At 57.8% G+C, this 16422-nt stretch overlaps 2 protein-coding genes across 2 annotated transcripts; one reads left to right on the forward strand and one right to left on the reverse strand.

Annotated features, from left to right (window-relative positions):
- Positions 1-240: 240 nt before the first annotated feature.
- On the reverse strand, positions 241-5559 carry LOC133766311 (olfactory receptor 2L3-like). The gene is given in 4 exon segments (XM_062200002.1): positions 241-411; positions 413-1173; positions 5194-5209; positions 5437-5559. Coding segments are annotated over 4 exon segments (1071 nt in total).
- A 90-nt stretch (positions 5560-5649) lies between these two features.
- On the forward strand, positions 5650-14177 carry LOC133766312 (ral-GDS-related protein-like). Its single transcript, XM_062200003.1, has 14 exons — positions 5650-5664; positions 5856-5918; positions 6919-7020; positions 7222-7415; positions 8625-8818; positions 8957-9225; positions 9868-10083; positions 10416-10519; positions 10965-11034; positions 12295-12369; positions 12779-12853; positions 13384-13416; positions 13771-13892; positions 14114-14177. The coding sequence occupies exons 1-14, from the start codon at positions 5650-5652 to the stop codon at positions 14175-14177; spliced, it is 1596 nt and encodes a 531-aa protein (XP_062055987.1).
- The last annotated feature ends 2245 nt before the right edge of the window (positions 14178-16422 follow it).

Consider the following 16422-nt stretch of genomic DNA (forward strand, 5'->3'; position numbering starts at 1 on the left):
AGATTTCAGAGCCGATTTAATGAAAACATGAAAGAATTGTAATAGGTTCCTGACTTGATAAGGCTCCAGGGATATTTACAACAAAAGCAAAGCAGCCTCCTGCAGAGGTCTGGGACTCACAGCCAAAACTTCATTCAGAAAGAACTCTCATCATGGTCTCCTGAAGCCGTGAGCACAGCCCGGTCCCCCAGCCCGGCCTCTGCTCTGCTCACCCCCACAGCCTGTCACTGTCTCCGCTCCCTAGGAAGCCCCACACCTCCCCGCCAGCTTCCGGAGTGCAGCCAGCACCTCCTTGTTCCTCAGGCTGTAGATGAGGGGGTTCAGCATCGGGGTGAGCACGTTGCTGAACACAGACAGCGCCTGGTCCTGCTCTGGGCTGTGGGAAGAGGTGAAGCTCATGTAAATGAAGATGTTTGGGCGGGCGGAAGAAGAGACTCACCACCGTGAGGTGGGAGGAGCAGGTGGCCAGGACCTTCCGCCTGCCCTTGACGGAGCTCATGCGGAGCACAGCGAGGAAGATGAGCGTGTAGGAGGCTGTGATGAGACCGAAGGGGACGACCAGCAGCACCACGCTGGTCACCACCACCACGGACTGATACACGGACGTGTCCTCGCAGGACAGCTTGATGAGGACAGGGACCTCGCAGAAGAAGGGCTGGATCTCCCGGGACCCACAGATGGGGAAGTGCAGAGGGTAAACTGTGTGAACTAAGGAGCTGGCCGAGCCTCCAACCCAACACCCAGCCACCATGTGCAGGCAGAACCTGGGGCTCATGATGGCGGGGTAGCGCAGTGGGTTGCACACAGCCACGTAGCGGTCATACGCCATGAGGGTCAGGATGAGGCACTCAGACATCCCCAGCAACAGGAAGAAGAAGCTCTGTGTCCCGCAGCCAACCCAGGAGATGCCCCTCTCCCCTGTGAAGAAGTTGGTGGCCATCTTGGGGACGATGGTGGAGGTCAGTGTCAGGTCGATGAGGGAGAGCTGGCTGAGCAGGACGTACATGGGCGTGTGCAGCCGGGCGTCCCCCAGGATCAGGACGATCAGAAGAGCGTTTCCCAGGAAGGCCAGGACGTAGACGAGGACCACGGCGGCATTGAGGAGCAGGGAGTGCCGGGACCCAGGGAAGAGCCCGGCCAGGAGGAAGTCCGTGGCCGAAGAGGCGTTCCCACCCACCATGCCGCTGCAGGCACAAGGGAGACCACAAGTGCCACCACCACGCGTGACAGACTCGTGTCAGTCTGGGGGCCAGCGTTCGAGAACCTTCCCCCCAGCTCCGGGTTCTCACATAGCCTTTGCCCGCATCTCAGGGAGAGCACTTTCCCGTGTCTCTTGAACAATCACCTGACTTGGTAAATACAGAATACTGGACACACGACCCACGCCAGCACTAACCGGCCTCTGCTGAGCTGAGTTCTTCCGATTTTCTTCTTTCTTTCTTCTTTCTAAGTTGGAGAATCCTGTAAATACGAACACCCATTTCTAGAAATACAGGCTTAAACTGCTACACACTGTTTATGTTAGCCGTGGGCCCTAGCTAAGAACTTTTGTGCATTGGAGCACAAATGAAGGAAATTCTAATCAGTTCTTTCAATTTGGCTTTATAAATTATAAATCAATTACTTGGTTACATCCTATGAAATATCCTACTGTTTGCTTTCCTCTTGTTTGGTAATTGTCCTTATGTTATACACAGGGTGACAGAAATTGCTAGACGCACAGAACTGCCAACCATCAGTGTTCTGAATTACTGACCGAGGAAAGCTCTGGGATTTAACAGAGAATCTGACATCTACAGTGACTGATGACACGTCTGTCCTGTGTCTGAGACACAGACCTGGAGCTCTGCCCAGTTGTCTCCGCGGCCCCTGGCCCTGCTGCACGCGCCGCTGCACCTCTGCTCTCTGCAGGTTGAGCAGCTCCAGGAGCGCAGCCGCCCACACTGGCACAGGCACCTGCATGCAATGAACTTCTGGCGAGAGCCAGGCCTTTCCCTGGCAAGTCAGCTCATAGAACAGTGGCCGCCCCACCCCAGCCGGGAGAGACAGTGCTGCCAGGCAGAAGTTTCCAGATGCTCAGCCTCCCGAACAGAGGGGCTCTGCTCAACACGGGTCAAAACTCCCTGAAGTCCAGTCTGTTACTGCAGCCAGAGACCACTAATGTAAAGCCACGCCCGCCTCGGTCTTACACTGGCTGTTCAGCTGGCCGTCTGTATTCACAGTACTGTGTGCGTTTTGGACAAAAGATCAGTTCAGAAGAAAAACCACTGCTTGGATTTGAGCCGTCAGTCCAGTGAACTACAAATGCGGCGGGACTGGCTGACCTTGCCGGTCAGCGACCATGAGCACAAATTTGCTGAACACCACACTCACATCAGTTCAGGGAGTGCCAGCAACGAGTGCGTGCGCAGCCTGCGTGGTCCACTCACTATCATAGCACACTTGCTGAGCGCTCACGAGGGCAGCAGTGACCTGGGACAGGGCCTAAGCAGATCAGAGGCCAGTGTGCAGCACTGCCCAGCACCAGCCCCTGCGGTGCCCCTTGACAGTGGCCGTCAGCACCTTTAACTGCCCTGTTCTGTAATCCTCCCCTCTCCAGACGCCACCTGTCCGTCATAAGGCTGTGGGCTTACAACTCAGAGAATGCAACTGTCAAGTTTAGACACAGCCAACTAATGTTCAAACACTAAAAGCTGGAGCAAAGAAACATTCAAATGTGTCTAGCTCACTCCCACTTTAACTTAAGGACATCAAACTTTTACTTTGTATCTTATAAATACACATTAACTCTGTGGGGACTGAAACCAGACCCTGACAGTGTTCTTTGAGTAGAAATGCAAACATCACAGCAAAGAACTCTGCATCACTTCATACAATAAAGCCTATTGCGCCATTAAATGATTTCAGCTGACTAAGCCTTTTTGGGGTCAGCTCTGCACATGTTTCTGTTACTTGCTTTGTAAACAAGAAGGCTGAGCTGTGGGAGGGAAGAGTGCGATGCTGTGTGCGTTAGCCTGTAGGCTGCACTGCAGTCTCCCAGGTCCTGACGACCTTCCGGGCTCCGGGCCCCTCTTGTTAGCGTGCTCGAGGTTGGGCTGTGAGGGCACAGACAGTGCAGACATCGACAAAGTCAGCAAACGGCCATAGCTCAGGAAGCAAACCACCACAAGCCACAGGATAAGTTCAACGGGTTGTCCTACCTGCTGACTGAGTTTGGGCACATGATGGTGCCCCGTGTTCTACTGGGTTTGGTCAGACAAGAGTACCGATCACACCACAACCCCTGCCTTATACCCTCGACAAAAAACAGCTCAGAATGGATCAGGGATTTAAACATAAGACGAGAAACCGTAAAACCACTGGAGGAAAACACAGGGCAAGGACTCCAAGACATCGGCACAGGCAGTGGCTTTTTGGATCAGACTCCCCAAGTCCCAGCAATAAAGGCAAAAGTAGACAAATGGGAGTGCATAAAGCCAAGCAGCTTCTGTACAGCCCGGGAAAGTGAAGCGGGAGGAGAGAGCTGACAGAATGGGATCATATGTCTGCACACCTTGCGTCTGGATCTTTCACACAGAGCCCAAACAGAAATACCGATTCCAGGCAGACTTCCCCTCCACGCGGACTCTGAGCAGGCTGAGCCTAACACAGGCCTGGCCCAGCGCTGTGTTGCACGCATTGTATAGGGTGAACCAGCAGATGAACAATCTCTGTCTCTCTCTGTTACTCTGCTTTTCACATAAATTAATGAAATTAATCTTTAAAAAATAAAATAATGCACTGAGATACTTAAATATATATTTTAAGGCAATAAATATGCAAATGTAACTGAATATCTCTGAGGAGAAAGGGAAATAGGATCTGGAAAATATGAATTACTTTACCTGCAACTGTTTTCAATAAAACGTATAAAGCAAATAAAAAATAGAAGTTTCAGTAAAAACAGAATGTGACCAGTTCAGTAGGAGACAGAGCAGGAAACGTAAGACTACTGCAGTGCCAGGATCCCATTTGGACACTGGTTCAAGTCCCGGCTATCTACTTCCGCTACTGCTCTATGGCCTGGGAAGGCAATAGAAGATGGCCCAAGTCCTTGGGCCCCTGCACCCATGTGGAAGACCCAGAAGAAGCTCCTGGCTCCTGGTCAGATTGGAGCAGCTCCAGCTGTTGCGGCCATTTGGAGTGAACCAGCAGATGGAAGACCTCTCTGTCTCTACCTCTGCCTCTCTGTAACTCTGCCTTCAAATAAATACATAAATCTTAAAAAAAAAAAAAAAAGATTGGTGGAAAGAATTGAGGAAAGACCCCTGATGGCTACAGGTTTCCGATGGCTCTGACACACTGCCGTTGGCGGGGTCAGGGTCTGGAGAGCAGCGGGACTCCGTGGCAAGCAGGCCAGACTTTGCAGCATGGGGCTGAAGGTCCTGGGAGAGGACCCGTGTGGTGCTCAGGAGCCCACTGAAGCTGACACTCGTGTTTGAAGGCTTGGGGGTGTCTGAGACGTGGGAAGGCAGCTCTGTCCTTACAGCAGGACAGAGAGCAAACACTGGTTCCAGCTTAGAGATTTTGACTGGGGGGCAGCGTCTGAGCATGGAACAACCAGGACCAGACCCGACTCAGGGTGGAGGGCCACCCTTGTGGAGTGGAGAAGACCCTGGCCCAGGCTGGGCTTCCACGAGTCACTCAGACTCCAGGTGATGCCATGACCTTGCCACCAGTTCCACCATTCACTCTCAGCATTCTAAATAAAAGCTCACACAGGAGCTGGTGCTGTGCTCTAGCAGGTGAAGCCACCGCCTGCTGTGCCAGCATCCCATAGGGGTGCCCTTTGTGGCTCAGCTGTGCCACTTCTGATTCTGCTCCCTGCTAATGTGCCTGGGTAAGCAGCAGAAGATGGCCTAAGAACTTAGGGTGCGCCTAAGACACTGCCCTTGGCTTTCCTCACTGACCTTAGCTTGGATTTTAGGGGTCTTCCTAAGAAGCAGGCTACTGTCTTTGGGAAATGATAGGAAAAGGAGGTTTAGACTCCAGCTGAGTGCCCTTCAGCCTGGGATCCTGACCCCATCCAGGTATCCCAGGCACTGAGGGATGGGGCTGTGTTTGCAGAATTGTGCACAGTCAAGGGGATGGCATCGGGGCAGGAGAGGAACAGTCAGCAGCCCAGAGGGCCTTGGGAGCTCTTCCTGCTGGAAGGGTCCATGTCCTGGACCTGGAGGAAGTGACCTCACTTCCTTGGTGACGGGCCACAACAGAACATGGAACTCTGGTAACCAGGCACCCAGATTCTAGTGGTAGCCACTGCCAGCTCACTTGATAGGAAGCGTTGCAGGGAGAACTATGTTCCCTTGCTGCTGCACTTCAAGGCGAGGCTCTGGCCGAGCCAAAGCCCAGAATGAAGGTCTCTTCCAGCGTGTAACACGCTGGTTGAGCTCTCACTATGGACGCCTGTGGCCACGGGGCAGGAGGCAGCCACAGGTAACAGGGTTTAGCAGCCCTGGGAAATCCCGGCCAGGCCCAGAGTCTCTGGTGACCCCGCGTGGGCTGTCCTCCAGTCCCCATGAAGGGGACAAGAGGAGGGGCCCTTCCTGCACAGCACCAGGATTCAGGCGTTGGACGAGAGTTGTGGTGTTGTCCGTACCCATTCCAGGGATGGCGGATGGGAAAGTGGGTGTTGGGGGCCATTTTGTCTACTCAGGGGTTACACCTGAGTTCTCCTGTGTCACCTGGAGTCCTCCTGGCTGGGGGTATACCCAGATGTCCCTACGTATGTGACCTGGGGAGTGGAAATACTCACGGGGGTGTCTCCTGTGGGACACTGACGCCTTCTGGCCTGGTTCCGGGCACTCTGTTTACAGGGCTCCACGCTGGAGATCAGCAATGATTCCCATGAGGAACTCATCTTCTCAGGCAATGGACAGGTGCGTCAGGCCAACAGCCGTGGACAGCGCTGGGCTGGGCTGAGGGAGGGGCCTAGGGAGATACACAGGTGGGGACTCAGGATGACCAGGCTGGGCCAGGGACCAGAGCCTGGATATAAGCACCTCTGGGCCCTGTCCTGGTGTTTCCCACCCGAGTGATTGACCCCAGTCTCGTTCCTAAGAGATCTCGCCCCTCTGCTGCCCACTGACAGCTGGGTTATGGCAACCCCATGTCGGGTCCTGGTGGGATGTTCAGGGGACAGTGTACTACTGGTTTCCTGGATACGAAGTCAAGAGCGTCCGCATGTGGGACAGCACTGTTTTCCCACCCGGCCCATGAATCCCGGGCAGGGGTCAGCTCCGCTGTGCGTCCATACCTCCCCACAACCCACAACGGAGAACCCAAACCCCACACACAGGGGTGAGGCTTACACTCGTGAGAGTGAGAGACTACTCCATGGACGTGTCAGCAGTGTGTGTCTCGGTCTCAGCCCTGGAGCCCCCACCCGTCTCCATCCTGTTCCATGAGAAAGGACATTTGTCCTGCGGCTCAGCTGGGATTCCGGTGCTCATCCCCAGCTGCCCAGCTGCAGGTCACGGCCTCAGAGAGCGCCCCTGGAAGCCTGGTCTGCTGGGCAGTCACAGCCCAGGGCCCCACACGAGGGCGGCTCTCACACAGGAGTTTGCACACAGTGCTGGGGGCTGGATGTCCCTGTGTTTCCTGCTTGTACATGTGCATCTCCGTTCCCGTGTTCTCGTGTTCTCCTGTGCTTCTCTGTGTCCTTGTCCCCTCTCCTTATCAGCACGGCAGTCCTGGGGCCCACTCCATGGCCTGGCCTAACGTCCATCAACTCCTCAGGAGTGCATGGCACATGCAACCACACTCAGGGACCCAGGTGTCAGAGCATCACCGTCACTCTCACAGGAGCTAATGCCCTGCTGAGACAGAGGCCCAGACAGCACATTCTGGGAGAGGGGCTGAGGTGTCCCCCTGGAGCAGCCACGGTCAGATCACCGTGCAGAAGGGCTGTGGCCGGGAAACCGCCAGCTGCCATCTCTGCACTGCTGCTCCCAGCTGCTGGCCTCCCTGGGGGGATACTCTGCTCTCCCCACTCTCCCAAGCTGCTCTGTATGTGGCCAACAAAGTCACTCTGGGCCTTCCATGCCCAACCCCCCAGGGATGTGAGGGGTCACCTGCTGCAGCTGGTTGCCCTCTGTGAGGGGGTCTTCTCCCAGCCCAGACTCCCGTGGTTGGGGGTCCCTGGAGCCTCCTCTGACTCCTGTCCCTGCTGGTCCTCCCTAGTTTGGAGGTGTGTCCACACTGCACCTGGCTGAGGTCTGCCCCCTGCGGAGCCTGCAGCCAGGCACCAAGGCGAAGCTGGAGGAGTCCCTGGTCCCGGCCTCCCCAGGAAGAACCATCGCTTACCTGTCCACTCTGCTGTGCTCATATGGCGACTTCAGCACTGTTCCGTATTTCCTGGACCAGATATTCCACAGGTGAGCGTCTGTGCCCTCCAGGCACAGGGGCCTCTGCTGCCACCTAGCCATGGCTCTCTGTGCCTGCGTGCTCCTCTGAGAAGGGGGGTGGTGTGGGTGTGAGCCTCAGGAGTTGTACAGGGACCATGTGACTGCAGACATGGCAGGGGCCTGGTGCCTGCTCCGTGGCAGGGCTGCTGGCACTGCGCTCATCCCTCTTCTTCTGGCCTCTGCACCCTCGGGACTCAATAGCCCACGGCACTCGAGGTTTGGAAAACCCCACAGAGAGCAGCCCTGCCTTCCCATCTGTAAAGGAGGCCTCCCAGCCCCAGTCCCTGATACAGACAGAGCAGGGCCCGGGCACTGGGTGTTGGGCCCAGGCCTCTCAATTCTCTGGCAAGGGTCCGTGTGGGGTTCATCCCCACAGCACATGAATGTTAAACACTCTGTGCAGTCACTTTGCAGACACGTGTCACAGCTCAGCGAGCAAAGCCGACAGCATTCCCGGGGCCTCATGACCTGGGAGGACCAGACTCTCCCAGCTGAACGCCTGCCCGGGTCCTGTCCACAGGGTCAGAGGGGAGAGGATCGTCTTCCCATGGTCTTGCCAGGATGTCAGAGCCCAGGCCCCACTAGGACGTCACGGACTGTGGGTCCAGTCGGAGGCCTTCTGTCCCTGCCAACTGTGGGAGCAAAATGTGGGCTGTGGCTGGGGAGGGACAGACAGGGTGTGGATCTCCCACTTCCTGTGACTCCTCTTAGAGCACTGAGGCCCGGGGACTCCCCGCGAAGGAAAGGAGAACAGAGCTGGGAAGGGGGTCCCAGACCTGCAAAGGAGAGAGGATGCTAGGGCGCAGAGCAGCCAGGGGTCCATAGCCAGGACAGGTGCTTCCCAGCTCCACCCATGCTCCCGGCCCCCTCCCCAGGATGCCAAGACCTACAGAGGTCCTAGATACCTGCTCCTAAGTCTGCCTGGAGCCTCTGTGCTGAGCACCAGGGGCCCTCCCCTCAGGAAAGAAGGTCCCTGGGAGGCTGTCACCACGGGTGTGCACCAGCCCTGTTGACCAGGTCTGCCACGGCCAGGACAGCCCAGGAGGGCTTGGAGGGTGGGTCATGCTCTGGACAGGCTGAGGCATGCCCAGGGCCCCAGAGCCACAGAGGGGCCCCTGGCAGTGCAGTGTGGTGGCCAAGGCCAGCCTCTGACCCCGCTGCTCTCGCTTGCGTCCCCAGCAACATGGCTTCCTTCCTGGGACGCTGCAGAGACCTGTACGAGGCAGAGCTCCATGGCCACACCAGCCTTCCACTGCTGAAGATGAAGGTGGGCTGCAAGCCTGTCAGCCTGCCTGGAGGAGACCTGGGGACCCAGGTGTATTTTCTGTATGCCCTGCCCGGACACGCCCAGCGCCCTGAGGCCACAGCAGACGGTGAGGGGCAGCGCAGTCTGCAGGTCTCTCAGGGGTGGTGTTTGGGGCTGGACTCCCCTTCCAGGCGGTGCGACCCCTCGGGGTTTGCAGAGGCCACTGGAAGGTGATTCACGTTGGCGACCCTTTCTCTTCTTCCAGCTCCCGCTCTGCGTGCAGGGCCACCACCCTTCCGCGCACTGGCTCTCGAGCCAGCTGCAGCACCGCTGGCTCAGCCAGGACCTGCTCCAGAGCCAGGGCCAGCTTCCCCACGGGGCCTGCCCCCATGCGCACAGTCAGCACCAGGGCCAGCTCCACAGGCCTCCTCTGGATGGGCTGGGCCTGCAGAGGAGCTGCCTGGGGCGGAGATGGTTGACATCACCGCCTTCTCCCCCAGGATGATGGCAGAACAGCTCACGCTTCTGGATGCGGTGAGCAGCCGGCTCTGCTGGGCAGGGCCAGGACCACGGCGTCCCTGTGGCAGCTGGCGTCCCACACAAGCCCTGGCCAGAGTCAGCCCAGGCTCCATGTCAGCCCCAGTGTGACCTGGGCTCGTTTCTCATGTCCTAACCCACCTGTCCCCTGTGGACAGCAGAGATGGGGCACACTCATGCCAGGTGCACAGAGCGGCAGACAGAAAGCTGGGCACGGTGTGGCCCGGAGGTGGTGGAGGGCACTCACTGTGGTGCAGCCAGGCCCCTGTCCCTGCCAGTCTGCCCAGAATGCCTTACCTGTCTCAGCACTGATTAGGCTTCAGAGTTGGACGGGGTCCCAGAGCAGACACACAAACAGAGCCCCTTGGTGTAGCTGCCACAGGGAGGTGCGCTGGGATGGGACAAGGAGCATAGGGCTGATGGTGATGGGCCGAGGGATGGGGAGTTGGCCAGGACGCCCGGGAGAAAACACCTCTGTGTCTTCTCTCCAAGAATGGGCTCTGGGCCATGGGGCTCTGGGCACCCTCAGTGGGCTGCTGCTCCCACTGCTGTGAGCCCCATGCACAGCATCCTGGGAGTGTGGGCACCGGTGCACTCTGAGTGGGGGTGGCTGTGCCCATGGGTCACTCTCCTCCCCAGGAGCTGTTCCAGAAGGTCGTGCCCTTCCACTGCCTGGGCTCCGTCTGGACCAAGAGCAGCAAGAGAGGCAAGGAACACCTGGCCTCCACTGTCCATGCCACCGTCCAGCAGTTCAACTGCGTGACAAATTGTGTAGTAACCACATGCTTGGGGGACCCCAGCAGGAAGGCCACGGACAGGGCCCGTGTGGTGGAGCACTGGATCAAGGTGGCCAAGGTCAGCTGCGGGCAACCAGGGCCCTTGCTCCCTGCACTCTGGGAATGGCCACTTTGCTCTATCAGCCCTCGGGAGTACAACCTGTGGCTGAAGACCCTGCACAGACCCTGGGCCCTTCCTGGCAGGGAGGGGCCTGACCTGACTCACTTCCTCCAGGGGTGCATGCTCACCTGCCACCTGAACCTCCGTGTGGGTTGAACCCAATCCTCTCCCTGTGAGGGTGGCCATGGTTCCCTCGTGCCTTCCTGTGGCTCCGTGGGCATCTGATGTAGGAGGGGGAAGTCAGCCCTGGGGATCCAGGTGACTTCTCCCTCATCCGCTCTGCTCTCCAGGAGTGCCAGACCCTCAGGAACGTTTCCTCGGCCCATGCCATCCTCACTGCTCTACAGACCTCCCCAATTTGTCGCCTGCAAGAGACGTGGGGAGAAGTCTCCAGGTGGGTGCCTTCTCCCACAGGAGCACCAGGGTGTACCTGGGACCCTAGGACTCAGCACTAACCCCATGATCTGGGAGGGACCAGACGTGGACTCTAAGGGGAGGCATGGGGAACGTCACCTTCGAGACCCCTAGACCTTCTGCCTCATGTTTGCCTCAGGACGCTATTTGCTTTGCTGTCAGGCACCAGTTCTTGAATAGTGCTCCTGGGCAGCACCGGAGCTCCCTGTGCAGGTGAACGTGAGGCAGAATGGTGCTGCTCCGTGGAGGGGAGGGGCCCAGGAGAACCACTTGAGCTTCCCCCGTCCCCTGGGCCCCAGGGCTTCGGGAACTCAGTGGAAACTCACCTGGGCCGTGTGCATCCTCCTTGCTCTCGAGCAAAGGGAGCTGCACTCACCACCCTCCCATCACACCGAGTGGCTCCTCCTGGTTTCCCATCTCCACAGGAAAAGCTGCAAAAAATTTGAGCGCCTGTGTGAGAAGGACAATGGCTTGAGCAGGGATCGGCTCACCAAGGTAGGGGGCTGGGAAGTGGGGTAAGTGTTTGGGGGTAGGGTGAGGGGTGGAGTGAGGGCCTGGGGCAGGGCTGGTGTTGGCCGGCAGGACAGGCTCTGTGCGCCTGACCCCACCCGGGCTGTGTGGCAGAGTGGCAGGAAGGACTTCCCTCCTTCCACAGGGTGACCTCGGTTCCTCACAAAGCCAGGCCCTGCCTGGGATCTGCCTGCCCAGGACCTGCATGGGGAAGGCCACCCGCCTGCACTGGGGAGGGGGGAACTGAACACGGGTGTCCCAGGGCCCGTGGTCCATGGTTTCCGAGCATCAGGTGCAGTGGGCACATGAGAAACAGATGCACCTGTGGCTGTGATGCCCGTCCTGCCCTGACCCACTGCCCATCGCCTGAGGTCCTGGGATTCTCACCCTGCCCAGGGCAATGACATCATCTGCAGGTAGACGAGGAGAAGCTCCTGAGGCCTCCTCACACATGCCTGGTGGCTCTGTCCTGACCACATCTCAATGCCTTCCACCTAAGGGAGGAAGCAAAGTGTCGCCACCCAGAGCCTGTGCAGGCCCTGCCTGTCACTCAGAGATGATCCCTGGGGGCCACTCCCTGAGTGGCAGGGGAGATGTGCAGCAGAAGCTGTGGTTCGTCCTTGACCCTGCTGGGGGTGGGGGGAGCACCCAGTGGGGCTGGGTGGCCAGCACCTATCAGCCAGGCCTCCTGAGACCACCTGGCCCTCTCCCTCCATGGCTGCGCCTGGCCAGGGACCAGGACACAGAGAGCCCTGATGGACTCCTGGCCAGGGGTGCAGCTGGGGTTGTGGTGAAGCAGTGGGGTGCCAGTCAGCTGGGGGCAGGGTAGGCTCTCTTGTGTGGCCCTGGGCTGGTCACTGCCCATGGCCTCTGATTTCTCAAGTAGAGGATGGGGCTGGTGAGCCTGTTGTGCAGAGCTCACGGGGGTCGGTGAGGCACCAGGAAGGGTGATGTGTGGTGCAGGGCCTGGCCTTCCTCCCAGGGGACAGTGAGGAGGAGGAGGGCAGAGGTAGGATGCTGAGTCAGGACAGCTGTGGGGGGGGGGCATCCAGCACCCTCACTAGCCAAGGAGCAGACCCAGGGAGGCCCCTTGCTCAAGGTGCCCCCAGTGAGGGTGGGAGCCACAGCATCCAGACAGAGTGCACTTGGGGGAGGGGCTCAGACATGCAGGGCCCCAGCAGAGGGCCCAGGTGTGGGCAGGGGTGGGAAGGACAGGCCCTATGACCCTGACCTTGATCCTGGCAGAAGGGGGCCTTCAAGCTTGCTGCCCGGGAGCAGAATCCACAGAGAGCCCAGATGAGGCTGCGGAAACAACAGAAGGTGCGTGTGCCCGGGCGAGGGGACTCCTCCGTCACACCGGGGCCTGAGCCACAGGAGCAGGGCTAACACCTCCAGCCCTCCCTGCGGTCCCCACACTGCCTCAGTGGCCTCCACCGGAGAGACCAGAGCCAGGGCCTGGGGCAGCTGGGCTCTCAGTGCACTTGGGGCTGAGGTGGCGCTGGTCGAAACAGGGCCTGTGTGCCCTTGGACATCCCAGCAGGAGTCCTAGGGGTGCCTGCTGTCCTGGGAGTAGCTGGGAGGATGGAGAATGGGGGAGGCTGCCAAGGTCCTGGAGGGCTCCTGGGGGGAGACTTGAGCCAGGGTCCAGGAGCTGGGGTGGAGGGGTCTCTGGGGCAGGGCTTGGGTGGCACCTGAGAGCAGGTGCTCATCACCACCCCCTGCGGCACAGGGAGTCGTCCCCTTTCTTGGCACTTACCTGAAATACCTGGTGATGTTGGACACTGTGATGGGGGACTCTGTGCATGTGAGTGATCCTGGGGCAGGTGGGGTGGGCCCAGGTCCCTGAGGCTGGTGGGGGGAGGTGCGGGGAGAGCCTGTACTGCATTCTTAGCCTTCTGCGCTGCCAGCCCTTCTCCTGAACCTCACAGCCGTCCCTGGGGCTGGGGCTTCACTGCCTCTGCCCTGTGAGTGTCGGGGCCTCCAACTGGGTGCCCCTCCCTCTCCTGGAGGGACAAAGCTACACAAGGTCTTGGCTGAGCCTCCTTGGCCTCCCCCTTGGGTAGGCTCCATGGGCAGGAGAGAAATTGGGCCCAGCAAGGTCAGGAAGCACTGACATGGCCAAGCACCCTCGCCCATCCCAGCCTCTGTTTCCCTCCTGTCACCAGGCAGGGTGAGAACAGCAGGTGCCTGAGCCTCAGCTGCCAGGTCCCCTCTCCAGAGCTCACCCAGATCCTTGTCCTTTCCCACCCGCATCCCCTTGACGGCCTCATGAAGGGGAGGGTCGGGGCTGGGCCTGGCTGGGGGCAGTTCTGATGGACTCTGTCTGCCTTCCAGCAGGCTGACTTCAGCTTCGAGAAACTGAATAAGGTGAGCAGCTGTGGCCTCACTCAGGGTAGGAGGGCACTGGGGGTCACAGGTGGTCCTGTTCAGGACCCCCATGCATCATCCCTGCAGCTTTGCTCTATTAGGAGGGCTGGGTGCACATGAGGGGGAGACCCATCCCTAGGGTGGGTGCGGGTAGAGGACTGGAATCAAGGAGAAGCCCCTGGGGAGGGGCTGTTGGCACCCCTGTCGAAGGCCAGGGTGCGGCCTGCATGGGCTGGATTGGAGGAGGCCTCTTTAGAGGAAACACCCAGAACCCCGCGGCCCCTCCCCTACCAGGTCCCCACAGCGTTCCCAGCCCAGGCGCTGACCGTGTCCTGTGTGCCCCTCTGTCCCCAGGAAATTAAAGTCCTGCAAGAAATCCAACTGCTGCAGGTGGCAGCGAGCAATTATTATTTTAAGCGTGATGAGGAGTTTGGCGTGTGGTTCCGGTCTGTGGAGTATCTCACTGAGAAGGAGAGGTGAGTGATGGGCAGGAATTGGGTGAAGCCCAGGGGTGTTGGGGGTGGGGAGGGCTCTCCCTGCTGTGCAGCTGGGGGAGCACCGTCCAGGCCCCCTGGTGGCAGCAGGCCCTGTCCTATGGGCACTGCTGGCCCCCAGGACTGCAGCTCCTGGGCAGGCCCTGGGAGGGAGGCCTGAGCTGAGGCTCTTGGTGGACTCATGGCTGTGCTCTCTCCGTTAGCTACGCCCTGTCCCGCCAGCTGGAGCCCTCTGCCAAGAGGCCCGCAGCAGCCTCAAGGCCATGAACACCATCATGATGCCCTCGTGACTGAGTGCTGGGACCTCAGGGGCAGATCTGAGCTCATTGGGAGCCTGGTGCCTGGGACAGTGGCCTCCCTGCTGTGAAGCTGAGGCCTGCGTTGTGTCAGTTTAATTGCCCCTCTTATGTTCTCTCCTTTCCCCCATTGAACTATAGTCACTGTTAGTAGCTCCCTGTTAGAGTTTTATTAAAGTTAATGTAAATATGTTGCACCATGAGTTTCATGCTTCCTCGTCATTGCTTCCCCGTAACTGAGGTTGTGAGCGGTGTTCCACCGTGCAAATGCGCCGTGGGCATGGGCCCCTCCTAGTTGCGGCTCCTGGAGCTGCACCTCGCTGGGTGAGGTTCCCTGAGGTTCTTCTCCTAAGAGGCGCTGGCAGATCACTTGGTGCCTGGTGTAAAAATCCTGCCTGGCTCCTCTTGCACTTTCTGCCCTGGGTTTAGGATGTTGGGTCCAGCCTGGCCTGGCCTGGCTGTGGTGGGCATATGGGAGGTGAACCAGCAGATGGAAGGTCTCTCTATCTCTGTGTTTGCCTTCCAAATAAATAAAAGAGGGGCTGGTGCTGTGGCATGGTGGGTAAAGCTATCACCTGCAGTGCTGGCATCAGGGGTGTGTTCGAGTCCCGGCTGCTCTCCTTCTAATCCAGTCTCTGCTATGGCCTGGGAAAACAGTGTGGGATGGCCCCAGTCCTTGGGCCCCTGCACCTACGCAGGAGACCCAGAAGAAACTCTGGCTCCTGGCATCTGATCAGCCCAGCTCCAGCCATTGTGGCCATTTGGGGAGTGCACCAGCAAATGGAAGACCTCTCTCTCTCTGCCTCTACCTCTAGCTTTCAAACAAACAAATCTTTTTTTTAAAACTTTTATTTATTGAATATAAATTTGCAAAGTACAGCTTATGGATGACAATGGCTTCCCCCCCCATAACTTCCCTCCCACGCCCAACCCTCCCCTTTCTCGCTCCTTCTCCCCTTCCATTCACATCGAGATTCATTTTAATTTCTCTTATATACAGAAGATCAGTTTAGTATATTTTAAGTGAAGATTTCAACAATTTGCAGCCACATAGAAACACAAAGTGAAAAATACTGTTTGAGTACTAGTTGTAGCATTAAATCACAATGTACAGCACATTAAGGACCAAGATCCTACATGAGGAATAAGTGCACAGTGACTCCTGTTGTTGACTTAACAATTTGACACTCTTGTTTATGGTCTCAGTAATCTCCCTAGGCTCCAGTCATGACAAACAAACAAATCTTTAAAAAATAAAGAAAAAAATAGGCCGGCGCCGCGGCTCACTAGGCTAATCCTCCGCCTTGCGGCGCTGGCACACCGGGTTCTAGTCCCGGTCGGGGCACCGATCCTGTCCCGGTTGCCCCTCTTCCAGGCCAGCTCTCTGCTGTGGCCAGGGAGTGCAGTGGAGGATGGCCCAAGTTCTTGGGCCCTGTACCCCATGGGAGACAAGGATAAGCACCTGGCTCCTGCCACCGGAACAGCGCGGTGCGCTGGCCGCAGCGCGCCTACCGCGGCAGCCATTGGAGGGTGAACCAACGGCAAAAAGGAAGACCTTTCTCTCTCTGTCTCCCTCTACTGTCCACTCTGCCTGTCAAAAAACAAAACAAAACAAAACAGAAAAACAAAACAAAAAACACACATTTAAAAAAAAAAGAAGAAAATAAAAAAATAAAAAGCATATTAGACGGAATGTAAAAATACTACCACAATGTCATAATGCTTTATCAAAAGTTTGTTTTGATATCTGTACCACTACGGGACACACTAATGGCTAGTATCCCTAAGACATCCAGATGAATGTGTTGCTTGCTTTTCACAGGAACAAGCCGTCTGTTCCTGGAAATAATGGACACACTAAGGGCTGGGCTTCCTGGCAGCAGGTGCCCCTTCCTGACAGTTGCTTTGTTTTCTCATTTTCCGTCTTCTCTGTATTAACTGTTCTATGTCTCCGCATTTTCACTGGAACTTGCATCTTCAACCTCTGAGGCGACAGCAGTGCTGCAGGGTCAGCACCTGTGCCTGTGGACGGCACATTTGTCTTCAAGTCCCCTTAGGTAGAGTTGTCTTAGGGAACGTTCCTGACACACCTCGGAGCCACCAGCTTTGCAGAAGCTAGGCACACCTGAGGGGAGTCCCAGGGCCTCGGGCACCAGTGCTGACACACGGTGGGGCCAACCAACACCTGACGCTTGCTGTAGATGATGTCGGAGGGC

The sequence above is a fragment of the Lepus europaeus genome, chromosome 9 (assembly GCF_033115175.1).
Source record: "Lepus europaeus isolate LE1 chromosome 9, mLepTim1.pri, whole genome shotgun sequence".
NCBI lineage: Eukaryota > Metazoa > Chordata > Mammalia > Lagomorpha > Leporidae > Lepus > Lepus europaeus.